Genomic DNA, 26,299 nt, shown 5'->3' with positions numbered 1-26,299 from the left:
CGAGGAGACAGCGTGGGTGCAGGCAGGGAATCGAGTTGAGAGAGGCTGGAGTGACTGACTAAGGTCAGACGTGTCCCCACGTGACAGGGTGGCTCTCCCAAAGCAGAGCGCGCGCTCATTTTCTTGTGTGTTTATGTGTTTTAGGTGGAATGCAGAAGTTTTCCAGGTTCTTCGCAGTCAGAGGTGAGCTCCTACATACGTTCAGTGATCAGCACCCTCTCTCAATTTGTGGACAATGAAAGCTTTCTCGGGAATTTGACACTCGCGGCCTTGTTTTTCAGATTCTGCAAGCCATACAGAATTTAACGCGTCTCCTGTATAGCCTTCAGGTAACTGGCTCTCTGACCTTGTAAATGTTTCTCTTCACACACCTCGCTTTAATGACTGCCAGACTGCAGGAGCGGGACCATTCCAGAGGTAGGGAACGATCTGACGTGAGTGCCAGCTGCCTACATGGACCCCAGCGCGATGGGCTGAACGTGCCTGCTTTTGTGATCACGAGGCAACACCCTGCTACATTTTATACCGTTCTTCTCTGAAACCATAAAACAGTTCATATCTTTAAAAAATACTGATGCTTATGCCTTGGCTTGGCTTCACGTTTTCTGGTGAAAACTTTGGTTCACACCTAAGCTTTTTCACTTCCACATGCGGCCTTAGGCCTTTAGAGTGGTTAACTGTTTCCTGTGCTCCTTCGTACTTTTGCTTATTCAGCCACTCAACAGTCAGGGAGTTCCCTCGCTCTGCTGGCCACAGTGCTGAGGGCTGAACACATGGTGGCGAATGGAACCAAAGTTGCTTACGAGGGAACTTCCCAGCATTCTTTGGAAAATGGAATTAAAAAGATGCATTTATTTTGGTGTAGAACAATTTTGAAATCCATACATACTTTTTTCATAATATGCACTTTCCATAAGCTTCTTTTTTTAAAAAAATAGATTTATTTATTTGAAAGGCAGAGTTACAAGACAGAGAGAGAAAGAAAGGTTTTCCATTTGCTGGTTCACTCTCCAAATGTCCACAACGGCCGGAGCTGAGCCAATCCATAGCCAGGAGCCAGGAGCTTCTTCCGGGTCTCCCACATGGGCACAGGGGCCCAAGCTCTTGGGCTATTCTCTTCTGCCTTCCCAGGTGCATTAGCAGGGAGGTGGATCAGAAGTGGAACAGCTGGGGCTCGGAACTAGCGCCCATGTGGGATGCCAGCGTTGGAGGCAGCAGCCTTACCTGCTCATCACAGCTCCAGTCCCAGAAGGAATTCTTACAACCGTGTAGGTGTGCATCCCTGCAGATTTTAGTCAGGTTGTAAACACTCACCAGCATCGCTTTCTATCTCATCACCTGGTGTTCTACACCACAGTTCTCAGTGAGTGAATCAGACTGCATTTTGTGGAATTTATTTTTCCAATTCCTTAGGCTTTTGCTTTCACATTATTCCTAGTACTGGCGTGAGCCTCTTGCTTACTGTTTTGGCTACAACTTCTGCAGATGTGTTAAATAATGCTGATGAGAATAAGCTCTTTGTCTCATTCATGGTTTAGGGGAAGGCCTTTAGTCTCATACATTCGATATGCTGGTCTGGGGTAGGTGTTCATAGAGATCAAATTATCATGTAAAGCAAATATTCTTTCTTTTAACTGTCAACTGAGAAGGGATATAGTGGGGATAGTGCATTAGGGCATCTGGCTTGTTCATCTGATGAAAACACTCACAAGGTTGCATTTTTCCTGTCGTGCCCTGAGCGCAGGCCTGTGTGGACTAGGGTTCAGAAAACCTCAGTGACCTCAATGATCTAGTTTTCGCATCACATGAGGTTGGAGTAGCATGGGAAATATCGAGGTCTACAGAGGATTCTCTTCACCAAAGCTTTTGAACTGGTCTAAGCATATGGGCTCTGAGAGGGTTCTGTTCGCTACGCAGTCACTTCTGTATTCTCAAATTGAACCTCTTACGTATGATTGGGGTTCTTACAGAAACAAGAATTTTTGAATCAGAAGGAAATGAGGTTTGACCTCTACATTCAGAGGGTAGAGTCACAGGTGCAGTATTGACAAGGAAGGAGAGAAAGAAGAGAGAAAGCCAGCAAAGTAAAGTGAAGAGCAGGTGAACTGAGAATTTTCCTCAACTTGGAAAACAAGTATGGGTCTCTGTCCTCAATATGAATGCAAACTTCAGACTCCAGGAAGGAGAAGGCTCTTACCCTAAATGTGAAGTGGATATGAAGAATGCTTCATGCTAGCACTAACTGCTCTCCTTGCAACCCTTACATGCAAGTTAGCATTGTGTATGGTAGTTTTGACATTTAAAATCATGGGTTTCTGTTTGTTTTACCATGCGGATGCCCTGAGGATCAGGGAGAATTAAGTGGTGCTGTACAGTCTACGGTTTTCTCTGCCAGGTCAGCAGCTGTGAGTGGGTCCTGATTAAGTGTTAATTGTTTCGTATTTAAAGAGCATAGTAGATCATGCCTGTTCTCTGTGATAATAATTGTTCTCTGTTAACAACTCCTGAAGGCCATTAATCAAAGATCCCAACAAGTCTGAAATGTTAAAAATCAATTTTCAAATTTCAAAACAGGAATTTTATTTCAAAAGCCACAATAAAAACATGTTGAGTAAGAAAAGTACAAAGTACAAATTTCAAATAATCTTAGTTCTTTACCTTTTGAAAGCATAGGAAACTGCTGAGCTAACAAAGGACTAGTGGTCAGTCCCCATCTCCCAAACATCCGTCACACGGACAGCTCTGGAATTTCTTAGGAAGCAGAAATGTGAATTTATCCCTCGGAGAGTCAGGCTTTCTCATACGAGTCAAAGCATGCACGCATGCCCAGGCCGTGTCTGTGGTCAGTTCGTCCATTCTGTACTTCTTTGCACTTGCCATGGGAACTTTTAAAATTAAAAGCTTCCAAGGGCATTCACAGTGATTTTCTTTTTCTCTTTTTTTTTTTCTTTTTTCTTTTGGTTTTGTGGACGCCTTCCAAATCTTTGTAATTATTTCCTGTGATGCTGCCAAACTTTTCATAGGCAGATACCGTAACCCAAAATATTTTTTAAATCTGGTTGGTAAGGCCCCTGGGGTTTATAATATCTATTTTTCTCTTAATCTCTTCAGCCTTCTGTTAGCAATCTATTAGCAAATGAATTTCAGCTTCGTTTTTGTGTGTGACCTTTCTGTTGTCATATATGGAACATAGAGACTAGCTTTGGCCACTTACATTTCTCCTCTAAATGGTATTAGCTGTTATTCTTTGGCATTGTGTTATGAAAGACTACAGAAGTCTCCAGACAGTTGACCTTCATTTTTTATGTGCTCATGAAAGTAATTTCTGGTTTGGGATGCAAATGCAGGGTACTAGTAGGTTTATATAGATCCCTAAATTCTTGTGAATTACTAACTGGGGAGACCTCAGGAGGCGAACGACATGCAGAGCAGAGTCTTAGGCGTTTATGCACCGCGTCCTCCTCCAGAAGACATAATGTAGACATTAACCAGCAGCCGCAACAAACCACATTTCCAGGAGCGGAGATGAGTGCAGCCAGCCCTCCATGGTCACTAGCTCTGCATCTGTGGATTCCACTAACTCCACATCCAAAATATTTGAAAAAAAAAAAAATTCCAGAAAGTTCTACAAAGCAGCACTTGAATTGGCTATGCTGAATTCATGTGAATGAAATGATGTGGGTATTATATTAGGTAGTAAAAGTAACCTAGAGATGATTTAAAGTATGCAGGAGGATTGCATAGGTTAAATGCAAATACTACACTATTTTTTAAAGGTTTATTTGTTATCTGAAAGGCTGATTAGAGAGAGAGAGAGAGATCCATCTACTATCTGCTGGTTTATACCCCAAATGGCTGCAGCTGAGCCAGGCCAAAGCCAGGACTCCATCCATGTCTCCCAGGGACCCAAGTACTTAGACCACTTTTCACTGCTCTCCCAGGGCAATTGCAGGGAGCTGAATGGAAGTGGAACAGCTGGGACTTGAACTGGCACCCCTATGGAATGCCGGCACTGCAGGCGGCGGCTTTACCTGCTATGCCGCAGTGCCGGCCCCACCACACCATTTTATAAAGGAGATTTGAGCATTTGCAGATTCTGGTGTGGGTGGGAGTCATGGGCCCATTCTTCTGCAGATACTGCTGAGCAATTTTGTGGCTTTGAGTTACTTCTTTTTTTTTTTTAATTATTTTTTATAATTCCCAGGCCCTACTACGTGTAGTTACCTCTCCTCCCTTCTCTCCCAGGCTGCCTTGACCATTCAGGACAGCCACATCGAGATCCACAAGCTGGTCCTGCAGCAGCAGGAGAGCCTGGCCCAGGGCCTCTCGTTCCGAGGCAGCCCCTTTCCGGACCAGGAGAAGGCCCGCAGCCTGGAGAAGCCGCGCGAGGCGCTGGACGTCCACAAGCTCCAGCACCAGTTCCAGCAGGAGCAGCGGCGCTGGCACCGCAGGTGCGACCAGCAGCAGCGGGAGCAGGAGGCCAAGGAGAGCCTGCTGCAGGCACGCGAGCGGGAGTGCCAGTCCCAGGAGGAGCTGCTGCTGCGGAACCGGGGCGAGCTGGACCACCAGCTGCAGGAGTACCAGCAGAACCTGGAGCGGCTGCGTGAGGGCCAGCGCATGGTGGAGCGGGAGCGGGAACAGGTGCGCGCCCAGCAGGGCCTGCTGTGCCGCTGGAAACACGGCCGCCAGAGGAGCCTGCCCGTCGCCTTTCCTGCTGGGGACAAGGAGGTATGGAGCTCCTGGAGGGTTTCAGCAGTTTCCGGTGGACACATTCAGTCCTGGTTGCTCCGTGTCTTTGGGGGTTTGAGCTCTTGTAAGAGCTCCTAAGAGTTTCTTGGTTCGTAGGGAGCGAAAGCTGAGAAATTTCAGAGGCACTGCATCTGTATCTTGGCTTTTGCTTTTTAAGATTTATTTATTTACTTGAAAGGTAGAGTTACAGAGAGAGGGAGAGAGAGAGAGAAAGAGAGAGGGAGGGAGAGCGCTTCTATCTGCTCGTTCACCTCTCAAATGGCCGCAACAGCCAGTCTGATGTCAGGAGCTCCATCCGGGTCTCCCACTTGGGTGGTAGGTGCCCAAGCACTTGGGCCATCTGCTGCTTTCCCAGGTGCTTTAGCAGGAAGCTGCATTGGAAATTGAGCAGCTGGGACTCAAACTGGTGCCCGTGTGGGATGCCAGCATTGTAGGCAGTGGCTTTACCTGCTACACCAATATGCTGGTCCCATTTCTTGGCTTTAAAAATGGAAATTTTAAAAGTTTGGGTCCTATCAAATCATTGTGCTCTGCGATGCCCTTCCCCAAGGGAGGAACACAGAATTGAGAGGCCCTGTAAGGCGAGGGCGAGCTGTCCTGGAGGCATGCTTGCTACAGAACAGCTGTTTGAAGGACCCTCTTTATATGATCTATTTTATGAGAGGATGAGAATATTCTACCATATTCTATGATAGATGTACCTTTTATTGGACCAGTGAGCTAATAAGGTATATTTCAGGTGGTATCTTTGGCAAGTGTGACACTATTCCATTATGCCAACTTTATTCCATCTTTGTAAATCTGATTTGGTTCATTCAAAATCCATTTCACTAGTAATAAATGAGTTGTGTGAATTCATGATGGAGTAGGATGAACCTTTCAGGAGAGTCTGTGTTCCCATTGCATCCTCTCTCACGGCATCTGACAATTCTGTTCATCAGAGGAACTTATTTTTTCCATGCAAGTTTACTTTTTATCTGAAGTGTGCAAAGTTTTAAAAGTTGATAAGCTTATATGAAAGAATTAGGTTGCATCAAAAACTAAATAGAAAAAACTTTTCTATTTAGCAGACATGGAAGTGGTGCTTTCTCTGATTAAAATGAAGTCAAAGCACTTTAATGGCATAGAACACTGTTGTTTTTTGTTGTTTGTTTCGTAAGACTTGCTGTGCATCGGGAATTGAAGTTTTGGGACTAGCTCGTTAAAAGGGGGTGGGAGGTCTGAGCAACACTCGTAACTTCCCTCTCACTGAAGTCTTGATTGCCAGGTTCTATCAGGAGTAAGGACTTTCTGGAACTCGTGTAAGTGGCCAGAGGAATGATTGTACTTTTCCTGTGTTCCTTTACCCAGGCAATGGAACTTAACAGATCTGAGAGTTTATGCCATGAGGGCTCGTTCTTCATCAATGACGCATTAGTGCAAATGTCCCTGAACACTTTCAACAAAGGAGCCCATCAGGATGGCACGCACCCCCCAAGTCTGTCACATGCTGATTTGGTCAGGACTTGTGAAAACCAAGTGGACCGTAGGACAGATGATCCTCCGCCTGTGGATGTCAACCATGAACTGCGGACAGTCCCCGGGGCCTGTCATCAGGAGCCTCCTCTCCAGGAAGGCAGCCAGGAGTCTTGTAACAATGGTAATTAACGCTTTACACGTCGTCCGTGTCCTTTCCACCAGCAGTTGTTTCTCTGCATGGTTGGCTGTTCTGTAGAGCTCGTCAAAGTGAGCCCTGGGCTGGGGTAGATTGGCGCTGCTGACCTGGAGTTGGTAGCGTAAACTGTTCTTTGGGGAAATCTCCAGTCTGCCTTCGCTGGCCAGTTTCTCAGCAAGCGAAGGGCGTAGGGATACCACCAGAATGTAAGAACCGGACAGGTTTTCCGGTCTGTGGATTGAATGATAGAGTCCCCTTAGAAGTGGAGCATCTTGGTATTCTTTCCCGCCGTAGACCCTGCTCCATCCTGACACACACATCCTCCCACTCTCCAAAGTAAAAGATATGGACAGCATTTGTGGTAAGGTTTTACTGTCTATCCAGGCAATTTCCTGTCCCCTCAGTGAAATCTTCTGTACTGCTATTAAACACCCGGAATGAAACTGTTAACATCATTTGTCATTGTAAAAAAAGGTGTTGTCTCTTCGTAAGTACCTCGTAATAACACAATTTGCTAATCCCATTAAAGCATCTGCCAAATATAAAGGGAAGGCAGCTCGAGTTACCAACTCCACACGGATCCAAATGATTGAGATCTATGTCTATTATGAATCGTTTTCTGTGGGATATGAGGTAGGGAATGAGAAGAACTTGAAACCCTTCTACCGAGAAACAGATGGTATGCGATCGAATAAACAAATGGCTGGCCACATGGACGCAGAATAAATCACTGACAGCGAAATGTTGCAGGAACATAAAACAAGCAAGGGTACAGAGACCCCGCGGCTGGTCGCAGATCCGTTCCCCTGCTTCCTCTCTGTTCTTAGTGTGTCGGTTGGGAGGATAATTTTTCAGCAGCGGCAGTTTTGACACTACCTTGCTGCTCCCCGTTAGAGAGCAATCATTCCTTCGTGCCTGCAGGTTGTCTTACCACCGGTCCCAAAGATGTGGGTTCCCAGCCGGGGCTACTTCCTTGCATTGCGTAGTCACTGCCGCGGCTTCTTGTGAGCGTGGGAGAGACCACAGTGTTTCTTAAAAGTATCATTTTGAATGTCTGTTAAAGAAAAAAGTGCAATGGAATAGATTTAAAAAAAAAATGTCAAAGGTTAGAAAACATGGCCCCTTAAGGGCGTTCTTTTTGCCACGTTAGCGGCGCGGAGCCCAGCTCACAGAATGCCTTCCCGGACAGGGTTGCTGCGCTGTGTGTGGATTTGTCAGCGTGCTGTCCGCAGGACTTTCCTCTGGTCTTGTCAGCGGAGATTTGTGTACTGGCTTTGGCATAATTCAGAAACTCAGTTTGAGTTAAACCACATTCAGCCTTTGTTTGAAAGAATTTCTTTTCTACTTTCTGTGTCCCTGCCATTTTTTTTTTTTTTTTTTTTCTGTTGACTTGTGCTTCAAAGGAGAGGGCTTTTAAACGTCTGGCCGCCTACATGCAGTAGATAGCAAATGTACTAAGGAAATAAACAGTGATTAAGTACAGAACCAGTCTGTCCACATGTGAGGAATTTGACATCGCCAAGGGAAATGCGGAGAAAACGCACTTGCGCTTGAGAAATGGTTGGGTTCAGTGTAGGCCAAGGACACTGAGGACATTGACAGGAGGGGGGAGCATCAACTTTGACCTAAATCTCTCAGGAACATCCTGGTGTTTATAAGTAGGGATTAGATCAGAAATGCTGTGTGCGTTGTTAACCGCTGGAATTTTGCAACTGGTCAAAAAACCCCTATTTATGTTTGTTTGCTTAAGTGTGATAGGCAATTTCTGGAGGAGAGAAAGGAAAGCCAGAGAATAGCAGGTTCCAGGGAGGTGGATAAAATTGGATATACGTTCTTAAGAGAGTGGTCAGGGCCAGATAAAGTTGTTCAGCTTTGCTGGCTCTAACACTAGGAGGAGGCCCGTCGTCTGCCACTGGGGGTGGTCTCGCTGGGCTCTGTGGGCGCTCTCCACACAGGTTCTTGGTGGGTGGTGATTGCAGGGCTGAGCCCGAAACAGCAGGCTGCAGGGTGCACTGGGGCCTGAGAAGCGGTTCCTGTGCTGGAATCAACAGCCAGGCCAGGTGGTCTCTTGCTTTCCTGTGTTGCTGCCGAGTCTTTGGTTGAAGGATCATCCATGACCACTGCTGGTTACCATCCTAGCGTTCACAGTACACTGACAAGATCTGCCTGCTGTGTTTTGGGCTGGTAGTTTTTGTCCAGTGTGTATTTAACAAGGATTTAATTAAGGCTGGCTGCTCATTCCATCGTTAGGCCCAAAGTCAGCTGTTTCAGGTAACAGCTTAAAAAATGGTTTTGTTTTGTTTGTTTTTTGTTTTGTTTTGTTTTGTCTTGGGCCAGTACTGTGCACACAGGACCAGCTCAGATCAGTGGAAATGTGAATTTCAGGAGCAGTAGAGATAATGGAAAGAACTGCCTGTAATAAAATTCTCAAATGTGTTTGGGTGTTGCCTAGTGCTATGGTTTGGGTATTAGTTGGATGTTGAGTATCCTTTCAAGGCTGGGTCCCCAGAGTCTTATGGTACTAAGAGGATGTACACTTAATCCACTTCTGCTTGTTGGAGGTGAGGTCTTTGGGAAGTGATCGTGAAAGGTCACCTCAAAACACACCAAACACCAGAGTAAGGCAGAAGGGTTACTGTCAGGTGGGGGAAACCCAACAGGCTGCCTCCCCCTGCACAGAACAGCACCCCGTTCTAGAATAGGTCTTATATAGCTTTGCAGAGGTAAAGAAGTGGGAGCAGCGAATCCTGTCAGGGTGGTGGTGGAGCTGACGCTTGTGGTTGGGCCATTTGGTCACCTGACTTCTAGTAAGTCAGGCAGGGCTTAGGATCGATGTTTATTGTACAAAATGGCAGCGGGGCCAGAGCCCAAGATGGCGCCCCAGATAAGACCATACCATTTTACTAGCAGATTGGATTGGAGGGAGTTGTTAAGGTGGATCCTGTGATTTCTAAGAGACCACAGAGACAGAGACATGTGCTGTGTCTTCCCTGTGATTGCCCTGTGTGCCTAGGACTGCTGGCAGGCACGCCCTGACCAGATGCCAACTGACTGATGGTGGACTGTGAACCTCCACAACCTCGAGCCCCAAGAGCCCTTTCCTGCTTATGAAGTTAGCTTCTCTCACGATGGCTGAGAAAAGGCTGACTCATAGGCTTGGGTGGGGATTTGGTTGGTTCAGTCTGACTTTGCCAAGCTGGTTAATGTGTGATTGGGATTCATTTCTTAATTGCTTTGCTGCAATGCCGCCACAGGTAATTATCTGACATTTATCAGATTCAAGCCCTGTGCTCAGGTTTTACCTGGAGAAACCTTTCATATGACAGCCCACTCAGATGGCTCTGTTGTTGTCTCCATTTTTGAGGGGGAAGTAGGATCCCCAGGGGTTAAGGTCCAAGGTCACCCAGGTGGTGAATGGAGAGCAGGAGTTGAACCTGGGAAGACTGGCGCTGGAGTCCCTGCCCTCACTCATTACGGTGTCAGTTTTCACTTTCTGGAGAGCTGTGTTGAGTTATACTTTGTAAAGAAGCTGATGCACGTATCAGCATGGAAATGCCCACTGGGATGTTTGTGACAAAGGGCCAGGTCCTGGGTGTGAACCTTTTTTCTTCCTACTCTTCCTGTTTTAATCTCATCATTTGGCACGGATTTCTGAATGTTCTGGATAGCTGTAGCCAGCTCTTGCCTGGGACCCGGGCATCTTCAGATCTCACAAATACTCTCGAACCTCACTAGTTTCCCCACAAGGCTCATTTCTACAGGATGCTTTGTGTTCTCGATGGTGCCTAAGGATAACCTCATACTTTTTGTAAATGTTTTTTAAGGCAGCACTTTGGACAATGCCACTCTACCATTTTAGTAGCTATTTCATGAACAAAATTCTTGGATATTTGAACATTAAATCCAAATTGGTATTTGATTTTATTTGTAGTGGTATTTGATTTTATTTATGGTATAAAATATGAAATCTTCTGAGTCTCACTTTTCAATTATGTTTTTTGGGCAACTTGCCCAAAATGCTCTCCTCAGTGCAAGAAAAGCAGTATGACTTTACCAGGCATACAATAAAACAAATCAAGAGCCAAATTTTATGTGTTAAACATGTAAATATTGAAAAAAGTAACTTTATTAAGTTTGGGTTCCAAAAGAATGTTTACTTTAACTACATATTAATATTTGCTGCCCAGAAAAACATTTCAAAATTCAAAGCATTGTATTCAGAGTATCTTGGTAATTTTTTTAAAAAAAATATGGACAACTGTGTTCAATTTCCAATGACAAGATTTTGACATAAGGCAAAAAAAAAAAAAAAACCAGAAAATTTTCAAATGAATAGCTATCTGTAATTAATATTTAAGTAACAGTCTTGGAGATGTGAGAATATGGCAATTTCTAATTTTTTTAAAAATTCCATAATTCAGAAACTGGCACCTTATTTTTGTAATCTGTGTGGGAAGAGGCTTTACCAAATATCTTCAGGCAGTTCCTCATAAAACTGAAATTGGCATTGCTGCCATAAGCTTCAGCAACAAAACTGTGTTGGAAGAGGAGGTTCCATGAGCTCGCCAGGGTGGCTGTCACAGGTGCCGCAGGCTGCAACTTCAGCCGTATTTCTTTATTCCTGAAGGCTGAGACAAAAGAGACAAATAGAGACAGTGAAGGGGGGAGAGAGAGAGAGAGAGAGAGAGAGAGAGAGAGAGAGAGAGATCGTCCATCTGCTGGGTCACTCTCCCCAAATGCCGGCAACAGCTGGGGCTGGGTCAGGCCAAAGCCAGGAGGCCAGAATTCACTCTGGGTCTCTCTCTCACCGAAGTGGCAGGGGCCCAACTACATGAGCTGTCTCTGCTGCCTCTCAAGGAGTGCACTGCAGGAAGCTAAAACTAACACAGCGGAAACTTGAACCCAGGCACACTCTGATATGGGATGCAGGCATCCACGCTTGTCTTAGCCTCGGTGCCAAGTGCCTGCCAGGGCTGGGTTCTTCCGAGGCCTCCCTCCATGGCTGTGAGTGGGGGTCCTCTCCCTTTGCCTTCCCAGGGTCTCCCCCATCTGTGTCCTGATCTCTCTGAATTGGGACACCAGTCTTATTGGATTAAGGCCTACCCAGGGGCCTCACTGAACACGGTAGCAGGGGTATTCAGTGGTAGAACTTCCACGTGTGAATTTTGGGTGGGACGCAATTCAGTGCTTAACAGGGAATAAAATGATTATTTTTCTCTCTGCAGTGGTTTTGGGCATCATGAAAACCTTCATATTTTTAAATGTACTAAAGTTTAATGATAATTACACTGCTAATTTTTTTAACCTGGTTAGGAAAGTGAATTGAACTTCATAAAAATTATATAACAGTAATATTTTGATAATTTATTTAAGCCTATGTCAATATATAGATGTTAGAGCAGAAAATATTAGGTCCTTTGGTTCATTTCCTGCTAATGTGGCCTACATGGGACATGTAGGCTGATTTCCAAGCTAGACTTTGATTAAAGGGCTTTGGTAATTTTGCACTCTTTTCTGTGATTAGGGAGATATTAGATGCCTGTATTATAGATTGCATAAATGAAACCAAAGGTAAAGGGTAGAGTACATTCATTATAGCATCAGATTATTATCTAGATACATCTGGAGGAGTTTGAAGGAGTCAAAACTGGAAAATCATTGGGCAACTCGATCTTTCTGCTAAAATGCTGACTATCACTGTAGGCATTATTTTAAAGGAAGCTGTGATATTCCTTGTTCTTGGTCATCTCTACTGTGACAAAAGTATAAAAAATTGGGCTCAGAGGCTTAATTTTAAGCTTGCTCATCAGGAAATGTAGATAACTGACTTTAGCCTTTTGCAGAATTTGTACCAGGGGAAGGAAACATGACATTTGCTTGTAGAGCCTGGTGAGCCACAGGGTGCTTGCTGCCAGCTTCCTGATTGCATTTTCTCTGGGGGCAGGTTGGCTGTGTGAGCCAGCTGGGCCAGGGCCATCCCGCTGTAGCACATGGAGCCCAGTACACAGCAGGAGAGCAAAACCAGCAGGTGGGTGGATGCCCAGGCAGCCAGCCAGCCGTGTGGCTGCCTGTTCAGCCCGCCCTGGGCTCCGGTTCTGGTTTGGGCAAGCTGCTGAAGTGGGAGTCCATGTAGAATGAAAGCTTCTAAGGGTTAGCTCCGACTTTGGGTCATCCTTAGCTTAAAAAATGGGGAAAAAAATCACATACATATGCATACGCATGCCGGTATAGTCAGTGGGCCACGTGTTCAACCTTTCTAGAATGGTGTGACTTCGTTCTCAAGGTGGTTAAGGGACGGTGTGCAGGGGAAGTGGTTTGCAACCATTCATGATCCAAACATGCCTGAAGGGTAAGGCCGGATCCAGCGACTTGTGGGGCAAGGACCCACCACTGGCAAAGGAGGCCGCAGCCTCTCCATGCTTCAGCGTCTCAGAACTATCTTCTCCCTCCCTCCTATCCCATCCAACCGTGGATGTTCCATTTCCAGGGCCTGATTAAAATGGGGTGAACCCTGTCGAGTGTCATTGCTTTATGTTTGCCTAGCGAGAATATGACCCTCTGGTTCAGAGGCTGGCAGCCTTTCTCTGGAAGGATCCTACAGTAACTGTTGTCGTCACTGTGGGCCATCAGGTCTTGGTGCAGGTAGTTAGCACCACCACTGTAGCTTGAGAGAAGCCACAGACAGTAATGAAAGAATGAGCTCAGCTGTTTCAGGAACACTCATAAAAACAAGTGACTGGAGTTCGCCTACCTCAGAGGGCATTTCCATGTTGCTTTTCCCTCTGCTCAGGTTGAGGGGTGAGCATCTCTGGTTTGGGATGTTTATCTAAATTAATTTGCTTTTGAGTGAATTAAATAATTAATAGTGAATTAATATCATTCAAAAGGAAGTTTGAGTTCATGACCTCATTTACAATGCTTCTGTGAGATGATGGTTGTTGTCTCTTTTCCCAATAAGGTGACTTCGTTCACCTGCTGTTCAGTCCCTGGGAAACCATGAATTCAGAAAGGCCTAGCTGACTGTACTACATGGACGTTAAGGCCAAGGTTTTGAAACGTGGAGAGACCTTTCCCCCAGCTCCAACTCCTTGAATCCTGTGATGGTGTCGGGGAAGGCCCCCTCTACCCATGATGCTGATGAGTCAGAAACACAGATGGGGGTTGTTATAGGAGCCATGGATCAGACACATCAGGGTTTCCAGCAGCATGTAATAAAGAAACACACTGACCTGTTCTGAGATCGGATTTGCATCAGGGTTGGCTGGTTGCTTGTGTGTCTCTTCTTGTCCTTTGTGGTCCTGAAGCAGAATATCTGACACATGTCCCTGTACTACTAACGTGCAGAGCTGCATTGACTGTTACAGGGCCCCAGCACACCCTGCCTCCGCTCCTACTATAGGGGAGTCTAAGTCTTAGTTTCCCATCTGGACAGAAGGAAAGGAAGTCTTACCAGGATTGCTTAAAGGTGCCCAGCGTGTCCTGGGGGTCCAGTGCACATCAGCTGCCACCCTGCATGCTGGGAAAATGCTCACTCTAACTGTGACTCAGAGGTGGCCTTCTGAGTGAGATGGACCTGTCTCTAAATGTCATTAGAGAGCCAGCAGTTTAGATTGTGATTAAAAAAATATTTGGCTATAAGCTGAGGAATTTTTTTTTTTTGCCCAGAATGAAAATAATTAAGATAAAAAGAGAACTGTCATTCTGTGTTGGCCTCGAGGTGGCATTGGTGAGCGCATACCCAGAGCTGTCCCCCGGAGGAGGCCGTGGAAGCCCTGTGTGTAGCTTCCCTTTGGCTCTGTCTACAGGGAAACCGCTTTATCAGGCAGCCATATTTTCTGAACCAAATGCAGGCTGTTCTGATAACAAGACTAAACATCTCAATTTGCGATGTAGAGCTCCCGTATCCATGGACCAGGCACGTCTTGCTGGTTGCATTACAAGTATATAAATAACTCCCCCCCCCACCCCCCCAAGAAAAGCTTCTGAGCATACGTTGGTACTCCAAGTGTGCTGTCCTACTAGAAAGAAATTGTCACAAGCAGCCAACAGGAGTATCCCGGTGTAAACCACGTTTTACTTTAAATTTAACACTTCTATTCTGGTTGATGGTCCTAAATCTCTTTGAGTTTGGTTATCCTGATTCAGTCTACCCTTGTTAGTGCTAAATAAACTGATGAAAGTCAAGGTTCAGAATCACCAGGAAGCACCTCTTGTTAGCACTTATAATTTACATGAATTATGTGTGTAAGAGCCTATGTAATGTCTGGCTGCCCCACTGGAGAGCAAACTTCGTGGGGGTGGAGGGCCCCCGTCTCCTAGTTAATTGCTCTATCCCAAGCACCAACCAGAGTTTGGCATACAGTGGACCTTTGATAAATACTTATGACGTAAGTGGAGGAACTGATACTCTTCAGTAGAAATGGAAGCAACTGTGAACTTGAACCACGCACTTGACCCTTTGCTGAGGCATTGGAGACAGTGAAGAAAGATGGCAGACTGATGGATATCACAGTCAGTACAGCAGGAGAGATCGGGCTCAGGCTCGCTAGCTGGATCGGGGGAGGGTTGGGATTCAAAACTTTTCCTAAGGTGAGGGTTTGTTGGGTGGTGTTCTGAAGATGTATAGGTAACTGCACGATTATTTCCCTCTACTGTCCAACTGGAATCTTGTCACAGACTATTTTTTAAATTTTTTTTTGCAGACTTTAAAAATTACAAACTTTTCTTCATCCTCACAAACGTTGAAACAAATTTGTTTGTGGATGTGCAGTATCATCTATTGGTTTGGCATAGGTACTCCTTGTACAACTCTAGAGAGATCTTTTCATGTGTGTTATTTTTCCACTTAGAGCACTGCACATGTAGCCCCCATATGGCCATTTGTAGCAAATGAAAATGTAAAAAGTGGAAATGTGTTTCCCATTAAATGCTTTAAATTAGTGTAAACTTGTAGAAATGAATCCATCGCTGTCATTTTAGGAAGATGACACATAAATAATTTAGCATTTTATTCTTATGTCACTAACAACTAGTCAGCTTGTTGGGTCACCCGGGTGTTTCTCTTCTACCCGCACAGTAGCTTGAACGCCAGCAAATTAAGCATGGGTGGCTAGCTCAACATCAATGAACCACTTTCCTAGCCTTTTTCTTCTGCTAGATTCTATGTAACCATCCGTTTTGTCTCCCCAGGCAAGACAACAAATTTTTTTTTTTTTTAGTTAAATACACTCCTAGAATGTGAACCAGTTTCCCTGGCATGATCTTCTACTTGTCTGCCTCAAAATGTTGCCTATAATATCACATATTTATTATAATAATCTTAAAATTAACTGTGGTGGCATCTTAAGAAACATATCCCTTTGCTTTACCCCAGATAAGAGACTGAAACACACTTCCATTCTGAGCTGGCCACTGCTCAGTCGCAGCTGGCTAAGCAGGAGTGATTCAGCTCAGACCCTGGGCTGGATCATAAATCAGTAAGCCTGGGCCTTCGATTTGGTCTGCAGGGCTGTTCATTTGCCTTAAGTAACCACTGTTGGGGTTCTTTGAATAAGGACCCAAGGTGTCCATTCTGTTTCTGAATAAGATACTTATATTAATGCCATTGGAAATGTTAATGCTTGGTCTGAGGATTTACCTAAGAAAAAAAACATAGGCTTCCAACGATTCACAGTAGGCAGGAAGGGACTCAGCCTGTCACTGAACAATTGCATAGCATGGCTGTTCAGAATTTGATTATTTTCATGGTAAATGTTTTTGCATAGCTTTCTTTGTACAAATTTCATTACACTAAAGCTTCTTCTTTCTAAAACACAACATGGTGGATGTTTGTATTAAATATAGACTATTTGGATCATCACTAGAAATACAGAAGACTGCTTCTCTGGTGAATCGGGGCCATTTTTGAAGGAATGGTGCTGTAAGGCTTTGGAAGAAACATTTACAAGCAAAACATTGGCAGAGTTTTAATTTTATTTAATGACCTGCTTCCTACTAGTGATCTTGGCACCCCGTGCAGTGATTTGCAATCAATTAATCATACGGAATGTTGTAACACTGCAATAAAGGCATTGCACTCTGAGAGTCTCATAAATTCACCAGTTCCAAAAAACAGGAATTGCATGCTCAAAGACTTCTTCATGCAAAGCCTTGGATGAGATGGTTTCATGCTGTATTTCTTCTTTCTTTCTTTCTTTTTTTTTTTAGATTTATTTATTTTATTTGAAAGAGTTACAGGGAGGGAGAAGCAGAAGCAGAGAGACACAGAGAGAGGTCTTCCATCTGCTAGTTCATTTCTCAAATGGCCACAACAACTAGGGTTATGCCAGGCCAAAGCCAGGAGCTTCACTAGGGTCTCCCATGTGGGTGTCAGGGGCCCAATCATGTGGGCCATCCTCCACTGCTTACCCAGGCACATTAGCAGGGAGCTGGATCAGAAGAGGAGCAGTCGGACTGGAACCAGCACCCATATGGGGTGCCAGCGCTGTAGGTGGTGTCTTTACCCACTACGCCACAGCACCAGCCTGGTGGTACCAATTTCTAATGGGTACAGAAGCCTCGGTGCTTTCCTGTGGATCCTGAGTTTTGAGATTTCCATTTCTCAAAGACAGTTTGACCCTCTACTGGGCTCTCAGAATAGGAATGTATAAATGTTAGCCTCTTGTGATTTTTACACTGATCTTGTGGACAGGAAGAATCTTGATTCTCCTGGATTATAAAAGAGGGCTATGGTTTGTGTTTCCCCTTGAATTCAGGACAATTGAGCTCAACTTCAAGAGGCCATATTTTGGCAAGTCTTTGTAGGATGATTCAGAAAGGAAGCGTGTTTCCAGCCGGGGAAAACACTGACATTTGCTGGAGGCAGATGGCACAGTGTGGTATTGGAAGTCAGGGAGACTTCACATACTTGGCCTTGCCAAAAGCTCCTGGAATCTGTGTTCAGATCTTAAGCTTATATTCTTTGCATCTCAGATGTGTTTCTGCAGTGACTGTTCAGCGATGATGGATTTTTCCCCCTAATTTTAGCACAGTAAATGTGGAACTGTTTGATATTCATACAATTATATAAGCTTAAACCTGTCGGTGTATGGATATTGTGTTATCTTTATGCATTTTCTTAAGGTTCCATTTTTGGAATGCTCTTATAACAAGAGTATGGAAGCTTAATATATGTTCCATCTGAAGTCTCTTTAAAGAAAGTAAAGGTTTGAAGCTGGTTTGCTTCCAATGAGTAGGTTCAATTCCTGGCTCCCCGTGAATTTATTCGTCCCCAAATGTTGTGCTATTTTTGATTATTTGTTCATTTATTCAGATTGGCATGATAGCCTCAAGCAGAAGTTGTATTTTTAGATGCATGGTGTTTCTGTTCAGCAGGATATTTTAGGGCCCTAAAATACACCCGCAAAGTTTTGCAAATGCAAATTACTTTTCACCGGCATGTAGACCAGAGGGAAGAAAATGTCATGCAGGTTTTGGCCAAAATGTGATGGTCTGTTAGTCAGCATGTGGCCGGGCAGCGCGGCTGGCACTCAGACTCCAGTGTGAAACAGCACAGTCGCACACTCGCTGATGCCTCCCTGGGCCCTGGAGCCGTGGCCACCTGGAAAGAAGAATGTGCTAAGATTGCAAGCGGCTCTGTGGTTCGCCTTCTTACAGGGTGCTCTGTGCGACTACCGGCGTAGTTTGTTTTTTAGACGTTTTCAGTTCTTTTCTGCTGAACAAGCAGTCTGAGGCGAAGCCTTGTGAAAAATCCAATCCTGAGTTTGCCTTTCCGAGTGCTCGCTGCCGCCCTGAGCTGGCTGTCAGTTGCCTTAATGATCCAAAGGGCACAAAGCCAGATTCCGAGCTGTGTGAGATGGGAGCAAAGTGCTCAGAGAAATCACATTGACAGTACCCTCCTCATGGAAGCTGTTACTGGTTGTTGTAAGCCTGAGGAAGGGAGTTTTCTAATGATGCTGCCAATAAATTAGAGCATCCCCTCGTATTTGTCACATGGGAGATGTAGACACAGAGCCGTGGCAGACACATTGGTCCGATTCAGACTCCTGCCAACCACTTAGCATCTGCAGTCCTTGACTGCTCAAGTAGGTAGCAACACAATTAAATTCCTGTTTTTTTAAAGATTTATTTATTTACTTGAAAGAGTTACACAGAGAGAAGGGAGGCAGAGAGAGAGAGAGAGAGAGAGAGAGAGAGAGAGAGGTCTTCCATCTGCTGGTTCACTCCCCAGATGGCCGCAACGGCTGAAGCTGTGCCGATCCAAAGCCAGGAGCCAGGAGCTTCATCCGGGTCTCCCACAGGGGTGCAGTCCTTGGGCCATCTTCCCCTGCTTTCCCAGGCCATAGCAGAGAGCTGGACAAGAAGTGGAGCTGCCAGGTCTTGAAACGGCACCCAATGGGATGCCAGCGCTTCAGGCCAGGGAATTAACCCACTACGCCACAGCACTGGCCCCTAAATTCCTGTTTTTATAAGTCAAGGTGAGCTTATGGGTAGCACAATGATTTTTGCCAGTGAAATTACACTACTTCTGGTGGTAGTTATTTTCAGTTGTTTCAGAGACCAGTGGTTAACTTAAAGGATGCATTATTCAGGGAGATTTCATGAAGGGCTTGATTAAATGGCTGAGTCCACACTGACCCAGAAAAAACACACACACACATACATATACACACACATATACGTACACACACACACACACACACTAAGATAGAAAGCTGCCTAGCAATTTCATCTTTGACCAAAATGACCAAAAACAAATTGGACCAGGAATAGCCTATGAGAAAAGTAGGTGACACAATTTCCCTCTTGCTGTTCAAAGATGAGAATATAGAATCCATCCCCAAACCCCTACAAGTAAGTTTCAGAAACAAAAATGGAGTAAAACCACACTTTTCCAATATAATGAATCTTATATGCATTTATCAGTACTTCATTTTTAAGTGAGAGATTTTAATGAATGAATGAACAAATGGAGGAGCAGATAATGCATTTCGTTAATCTTGGACAGTGGAAATGGCATACTGACTCGAGACAGGAGGCTTGAGAACTACACCTGCATTCCGATTGCAATTCTGTTATTCTCTATGAAATTTTACTTTTTATTTTTTATTCGAGAGGGAGAGAGGGAGGTAGAGGGAGGAAGGAGAGAGCGATCCCATGTGCTGATTCACTCCCCAAATACACACGCCAGCTGGAGCTGGAGCCAGCAACTGTGAACACGATCCTAGTGTCCCTTGTGGGCGGCAGAAACCGAATTACTTGAGCCACCACCACTGCCTTCCAGGGTTGCATTGGCAGGAAGCTGTAGTTAGGAACAGAGCCAGGAATTGAACCCAGCCACTCCAGTATGGGACTTGGGCATCCTAAACACTGCCTACTCCCTTATTATCTATGAAATTTTGTTTTATTTTTAAAGACGTATGTATTTATTTGAAAGGCGGAGATACATAGAGATCTTCCATCTGCTGATCACTCCTCAAATGCCTACAACAGCCAGAGATCTGGGCCAGGCTAAAAACCGGGAGCCAGGAACTCCATGCTGGTCTCCCATGTGGGTGTCAGAGGCCCATCTTCTGCTGCCTTCCCAGACACATCAGCAGGAAGCTAGAAACCAGTGCTCCAGAGTGGGTGCAGGCGTCGTGAGTGGCAGCTTAGCCTGCTGTGCTACACCGCCAGTTCCTATGTCTGTGAAATTTTAAGGAGGTATTTAAACTTATTTCATGTGTCTCCGTTTCCTCTTCTATAAAATTGTACTTCTAGTAGTATGTGGTTTGTAGGTGGTATGAGGCTTACATAAGACAATGTAAAATTCTAACTTTTTGAGCTCTCAATAAAAATTTTATCATGGTTACTATTATATTGTGTGCTGAGAAAGGAGAAAATTATTAAGAAAATGGATTTGGTCGCTTGAGCCAATGGACTGCTTCCAATATGCGTGTTCTGATGACCAGAAAGATTACAATTAGCCTCATGTGGGTATTGTCTACGTTGGCCCTTCTCAAACAATGCTTGGCAGCTCCACTGGCTGTTACTAGGTGTTAAGTGATAAATGTCTCCATGATCAGACAGTATTGGGAAATGCTGGTTTGGGGACTGTGCAACTTTTCCCAAGCTTTCACTGTGCTTGTGTGCCCTGTGAATTTCCAGAAAGCGATACTTCCCAGATCTAGTTAACACAGCCACCGCCTCAGCCTGGCATCTTCCAGGACCACTGGCTTTTGAAACACGCTTTGGAAAAAGCAGTGATGTCAGTGGATGTTGAAATCACCTCCCTGCACGTGGCACACCCTTCGCATGCATTTCTTCTCCCTTGGGAACAGCTGAGATTCCCAATGACAGATCCCCGCGTGATTTCCCACATGGGCTGCATTTTGAAACCCAAATCCAACACAATGAACTTCAGGGAGAGCGTTGTTTGTTTAGCCCCTAGGCCAGCGTTGGAGCCTGTGGATAGGGTTGGCGTCCAGTCCTCTTTGGGTTTTTCTGGGTCAGCTGTCTTAGGCTTATTCAAACCCTCTGTGTGCTGGGAGTTGATCACCCGTGAGGAAGCACTGGAGGCTCCATCTGGCCTCTGGTGTTTCAGCTTCATCTCCTGGTGCTCCCTCTTCTCTCACCCTGTAGACCAGCCGTGTGACTGCACGTGCTAACCCTCCCCCCGCCCCGTATATTTGAAGTTTCACCCAAAAGCTTGTGGAAACGAGGAATTAAAAAGATACATGTATTCTGGTGCAAAACAGCATGGAAAATCCATGTGTAGTTCTTTCATCCTCTGCATTTTCCATGAACTTTTTGAATATTCTTCTAGTACCAAAATAAGCTCATCTTCTAAGTTCGTTATCCTTGAGCTTGTTGGAGTGCCCCCTCGCACATCACATCCCTTTCCCATGTTAGAAATATCCTCTCCCCCGGCCTGCAGGCCGCCTGGTTCCCTCTTAGCCATCTCTCAGGGTGCAGCTCTGGGTTATGTTCTTCCAGAAATCTGCCTAGACCCTCCCAGTCTGGGTTGGGAGCCTCTCCTAGGTGGCCCTTGAGAACCTGCCTCACGATTTTCTCACTCCTTTGCCTTCTAGACCATAAAATACTTTATACAGTTTGCTCGTGGAGATATGCTTTACTGGCAGTGAAACGCTCAGAGACTAAGTCTGTTGTCCAGTCATTTTTGTGCGGAGACCATCAGAGCACAGAACATTTCCATCACTCCCAGAAATTCCCTTAATCCCCTTCCCAGTCAACTCCACTGACCCCAAAGCAGCTATTCCTCTGCTTTCCATCACTGCAGGTGAATTCTGCTTATTCTAGAATGGGTTGGAATTGGCCACTCGGGACCTTTTTTGTTCTGCCCTTTTCATTGTGTATTATTGTTGAGACACAGCCATGATGTTGCATGGATCTGTAGTCGGTCCCTTTGTACTACCGAGGAATCTACCACTGATGAATATACCAGTGCACTTACTACTTCTTCTGTTTGTAGACAGCTGGGTTATTTCGAGTTTTGCTGCTGTGGATGTCCTCGTGCAGGGCTTTTGTGAATTGTGTTTGCATTTCTCTTGGCTAAGTGTGTAGGAGTGGAGTCACTAATAGGCTAGGTGGCTGTTTAGCTTTTAAGAAACTCTGGACCTGTTTTCAGAGATATTTTACTGATATGAACCTCCTGGAGCTGCAGGGAGGTTTCATTCAACTCCGTTGCCATGGTGTCCAGCCAAGTTCGGGGCACACAATGGACATTTCCAGTGCTTATTGCAGGATGAGTGGATAAGAGGCTTAAATCCATTTTCATTCTAAAATACTCACTACTAACTGACAAAAAATGAGTGCTTCGGCCATCTAGGGGATGGATGTTTCATTGACTACATGTGAGTTCATTGTGGGTGGTTAAAACACAGGAGGAACACAACTCCCTTCTCCCCTTGCTCCTGGGCCTGCCTTTGTAGTTAGAGGGTACAGCGTGCACAGTGAAGCCAAGGACGTGCAGGCTGACTGGGGCTGTGCGAGGGATCTGCCCACCAGCAGCAGCCCAGCTGATCTGAAGGTAAACCCCCGACACTCCCATCCAAGTCCCTCCCAAATCTAAGTGTCCATTCTCCCTCCCTCTGGGTTCCCATGGACATAGTTAAGCCCAGCCTGACCACAGCCCTTTCTTGGTAACATCTAGCTCCCCTCCACCCCCTTGCAGTGGTGGCAGTATCCACCAGGAAGACCTCCTTCTCTTCTGGGAACATCCTGGCCAGCTTCAGAGCTGAATTCAGAGGCATTCTCTCCCCGGCAGCCTGTCTTGGCCCCCACATCTGGAAGCCGTCCCGCTATGGAGGGTCTTATTTGGCACCTGCCTGGGAACAGTGCTTATTAGCCATTCAGCAGGCTGTCCTGCCTTTATGGTGGTCAGCTTCCTGTTGTGCGAGGTGCTAGACTTCTTCAGGGCAGCAGGCCCAGTGGTCCTCAGCAGGCTGCCGGGGGCTAGGGCTCTTGGACATAGGCTCAGGCCTCATGATCCTTGCTCTCAGTAGCTGATTCCGTGAGAGAGCACTTAATTATAAAGCAGTGTTATGATTTACAGAGGAAAGAGATCTGTCTGAAAAGAGGAGGCTACAGTAGGAATTGGGGAGTTTATGTCGCCTGGTGGGTACTTAGTGAAAAATTTGCTGGCTTTCTGGCTGTTCGTCACAGCCAGGATCTGTGTCAGGAAGTACAAGGATGAACGGCTAGAGTAGCTGCGTATGTCATTTGTATGCACAAGATAATTTTAGGTCATTTCCTGTAGGGAGAGACAGCTGCAGAGAACAGAGCACTTCATCTTGTGACATATATGTATGTTTTGGTAAAGTCTTAATTTTGCCTCTTTTCTTTAAACTGCCTACTTTTCTACTTGAACAATTCCTAAAAATATTGAAGTGTAGCTTCCAGTTCCTTACTCTGATAACAAACATAAATGGAGAAAGAATATTCAAGAGCATGAGAGTCTGCATTGAGCATAGCATTTTCTATATATTGTACTGTTAAAATTATAGTCATTTTTGAGTGCCATACACTCAAGCCTGTAGTTGGGAAAGATATTTCAGGGTTTGGTTTCTCTGCAAATGTTACTTCAAACAAATAAGATTTCCAAAATTAATGTGTCTTGTTTCTAAAAAGAAGCAACATTTATGTTGCTCTGAAAATTGTACGTGTGTTTCTCAGAACAGGCAAGGATGGTCTTTGACATTATCTTGTATTTTTGTAGTTGATCAAGAGGAAAAAACCCACTCATTTGCAGACCTTTGAAGTAAAGGATTGGGTGCTAGTTCTTTTTTAGATCTGGTTCTGGCGAGGGCATCGTTATTAAGGAGTAGGTAGAACTAATTAGCTTGGGTGTGTTCGGATTCTTGGCGCCTTCTGCTTTAAAGAGAAATGCTGCATTTTGTATGCTTAAGAATCTTAACAGCTGCTTTACTGTCTTCTGAGCCAGTCAGAAGTTAAATGCAGCATTAAAATTCCTAGGTTGATTTCCTGCCTTCTTCAGCTGGCAGGGAAATGAATTTGATTCTTCTCTCAGCCGCACAAGAGGCGGAACCAGGGTCATGCTACAGGCAGTTTGCAAAAAATCTGGTTTCTGGCCGTGGGAGGAGAAAGCCATGGTCTTCTGTTCCTCAAGAGAATTTGAATGCCATGAAAGCACCACCTGGTCCTTGTAGCTACACGTCCCTTAACTCAGCACACTCTTGTCTTTCCATTTTTTTAAAAAGAGTTTATTTATTTGAGAGTAGAGTTACAGACAGTGAGAGAGAAAGACAGAGGGAAAGGTCCTTCCTCCCCTGGTTCTCTCCCCAAATGGCTGCAATGGCTGGAGCTGAGCCGATCCAAAGTCAGGAGCCAGGAGTTTCTTTTGGGTCTCCCACACGTGTGCAGGGGTCCCAGGACTTGGGCCATCCACTGCTGCTCTCCCAGGCCATAGCAGAGAGCTGGATTGGATGTGGAGCAGCCGGGACTAGAACCAGCACCCATATGGAATGCTGGCGCGACAGGTGGAGAATTAACCTACTGCGCCACAGCACTGGCCTCTCAACACAATCTTAAAAATTGTCTCTGCTTTTTAATAGGGGCAGCAGGATTTGAATATTTTGTTTTGATTATTTAAAATTGACCTATTTCTTGTCAACCTGAATGCTATTATTAGAAACAAATTCAAACATATGAGAAGCTAAAGTGAAGAGGGTACAGCCACTCACAAACCCATCATTTAACTCCAAAATATCATGGCCGGTCATGAGTTAGATGCCAATCCTGCACCCTCTGTCCACTCATATATTATTTTGAGGCACATTATAAAAATCATGTGTGTGGGGTTTGGTACTGTGGTGTGGCAGGTTAAGCCATCACCTGCAATGCTAGAATCCCTTAATGGATGCTTGTTCCAGTCCCTGCTCCACTTACAATCTAACTCCCTGCTAATGTGCCTGGGAAAGCAGCAGCAGATGGCCCAAGTGCTTGGGCCACTGCACCTATATGAAAGACCTGGAGGAAGTTTCTGGTTCCTGGCTTCTGCCTGGCCTACCATGTGTATTGTGGTCATTTGGGGAGGGAACCAGCAGATGGAAGACCTCTCTTTTTTTCTCTCTCTTTCTTTCTTCCTCTCTCTCTCTCTGTCACTCTGCCCTTCAAATATAAATTATTAAAAAATGAAATTTATTCATCCATCAACAGTTTAATATATATCTTTAAAAGTGGCTTTTTTAAAAAGAAGATTTATTTATTAATTTGAGAGTAGAGTTACAGACAGTGAGAGGGAGAGACAGAGAGAAAGGTCTTCCATCTGCTGATTCACTCTCCAAATGGCCACATCAGCCAAGGCTGGGCCAGGCTGAAGCCAGGAGCCAGAGCTTCTTCCAGGTCTCCCATGTGGGTAGCAGGGGTCCAAGCACTTAGGCCATCTTCTGCTGCCTTCCCAGGTCATTAGCAGAGAGCTGGACTGGAAGTGGATCAGCCAGAACTCAAACTGAACCGGCACCAATATGGGATGCCAGCGCCCCAGGTGGAGGCTTAACCTACTATGCCAGAGCACCAGCCCCAATGGCTACCTTTGTAAAGCCATTACCATATATAGGAAAAATTTAACCATAATCCCATAGTATCAACATATCAAATATTAAATATATGTTTACATTTCCAATTATTTCTTAAGTGTCTGTGTCCTTTTCACAGTTTTTTTGGACTCAGAATTCAAATAAAAGTCATACATTGCAGCTAGTTGTTGTGTAAGTTTAATTCAGTGAATAATATAAACGTTTTAATTATAAAAATTTCTCTTACAAAAAAGTAGATATGTATTCACCATACATGTAATAGGCCTTACAGTTTTTTCCATATTTGCTTTCAGTGCCTCTTTAGCCTTTTTTCTTTTGAAGAAATAGATGTGACTGATAAACTGACATTCCCCCGTTTCCATTTCTTTCCTACTAAGGGTAAACTAAAATTGGTAAATATGTAATTTCCAGTGTATATTTTCATGCTATTGCTATGTATATATAAGGACACTTCAAAAAGCTCATGGAAAGTGGAATTGAAATTGAAATTTATTTTGGTGCAGAAAGTTTTGAAATGCATGCACAAAGTTCATGAAAACGCATATTATGAAAAAAAAACTATGCTTCTACATCTACGTTTTCGCCAATATGATGGGCAGTTCTCATCAGTGTAATGGGCATTCTTTCAATTCATACTTTGCTGATTACCAATGAGATATAGTATCAGTTCCTCTTTATTGACTTCTAGATTTTTCTCTATTGTGAATTCCCTTTTCATACTTGTTTGTATCCAGCACACAGGTTTTGGAATTTTCAAACAGTCTACTCTTAGTTACACAAACACATTTTTTTTAAAAGATTTTATTTATTTATTTGAGAGGCAGAGTTACAGAGAGAGAGA

The 26,299-nt window shown here is 44.7% G+C and overlaps 1 protein-coding gene across 1 annotated transcript in view; it reads left to right on the top strand.

Annotated features, from left to right (window-relative positions):
- ARHGEF28 (Rho guanine nucleotide exchange factor 28) overlaps window positions 1-26,299 on the top strand; it is a 142,393-nt gene that overhangs the window by 104,294 nt on the left and 11,800 nt on the right. Inside the window, 4 exon segments of the mRNA XM_017350622.3 lie at window positions 145-183; window positions 282-329; window positions 4,246-4,728; window positions 6,100-6,388. Of these exon segments, the coding sequence (XP_017206111.2) occupies window positions 145-183; window positions 282-329; window positions 4,246-4,728; window positions 6,100-6,388 (859 nt within the window).

The sequence above is a fragment of the Oryctolagus cuniculus genome, chromosome 14 (genome assembly GCF_964237555.1).
Source record: "Oryctolagus cuniculus chromosome 14, mOryCun1.1, whole genome shotgun sequence".
Lineage (NCBI taxonomy): Eukaryota > Metazoa > Chordata > Mammalia > Lagomorpha > Leporidae > Oryctolagus > Oryctolagus cuniculus.
This window is presented reverse-complemented; position numbering and strand designations above follow the sequence as displayed.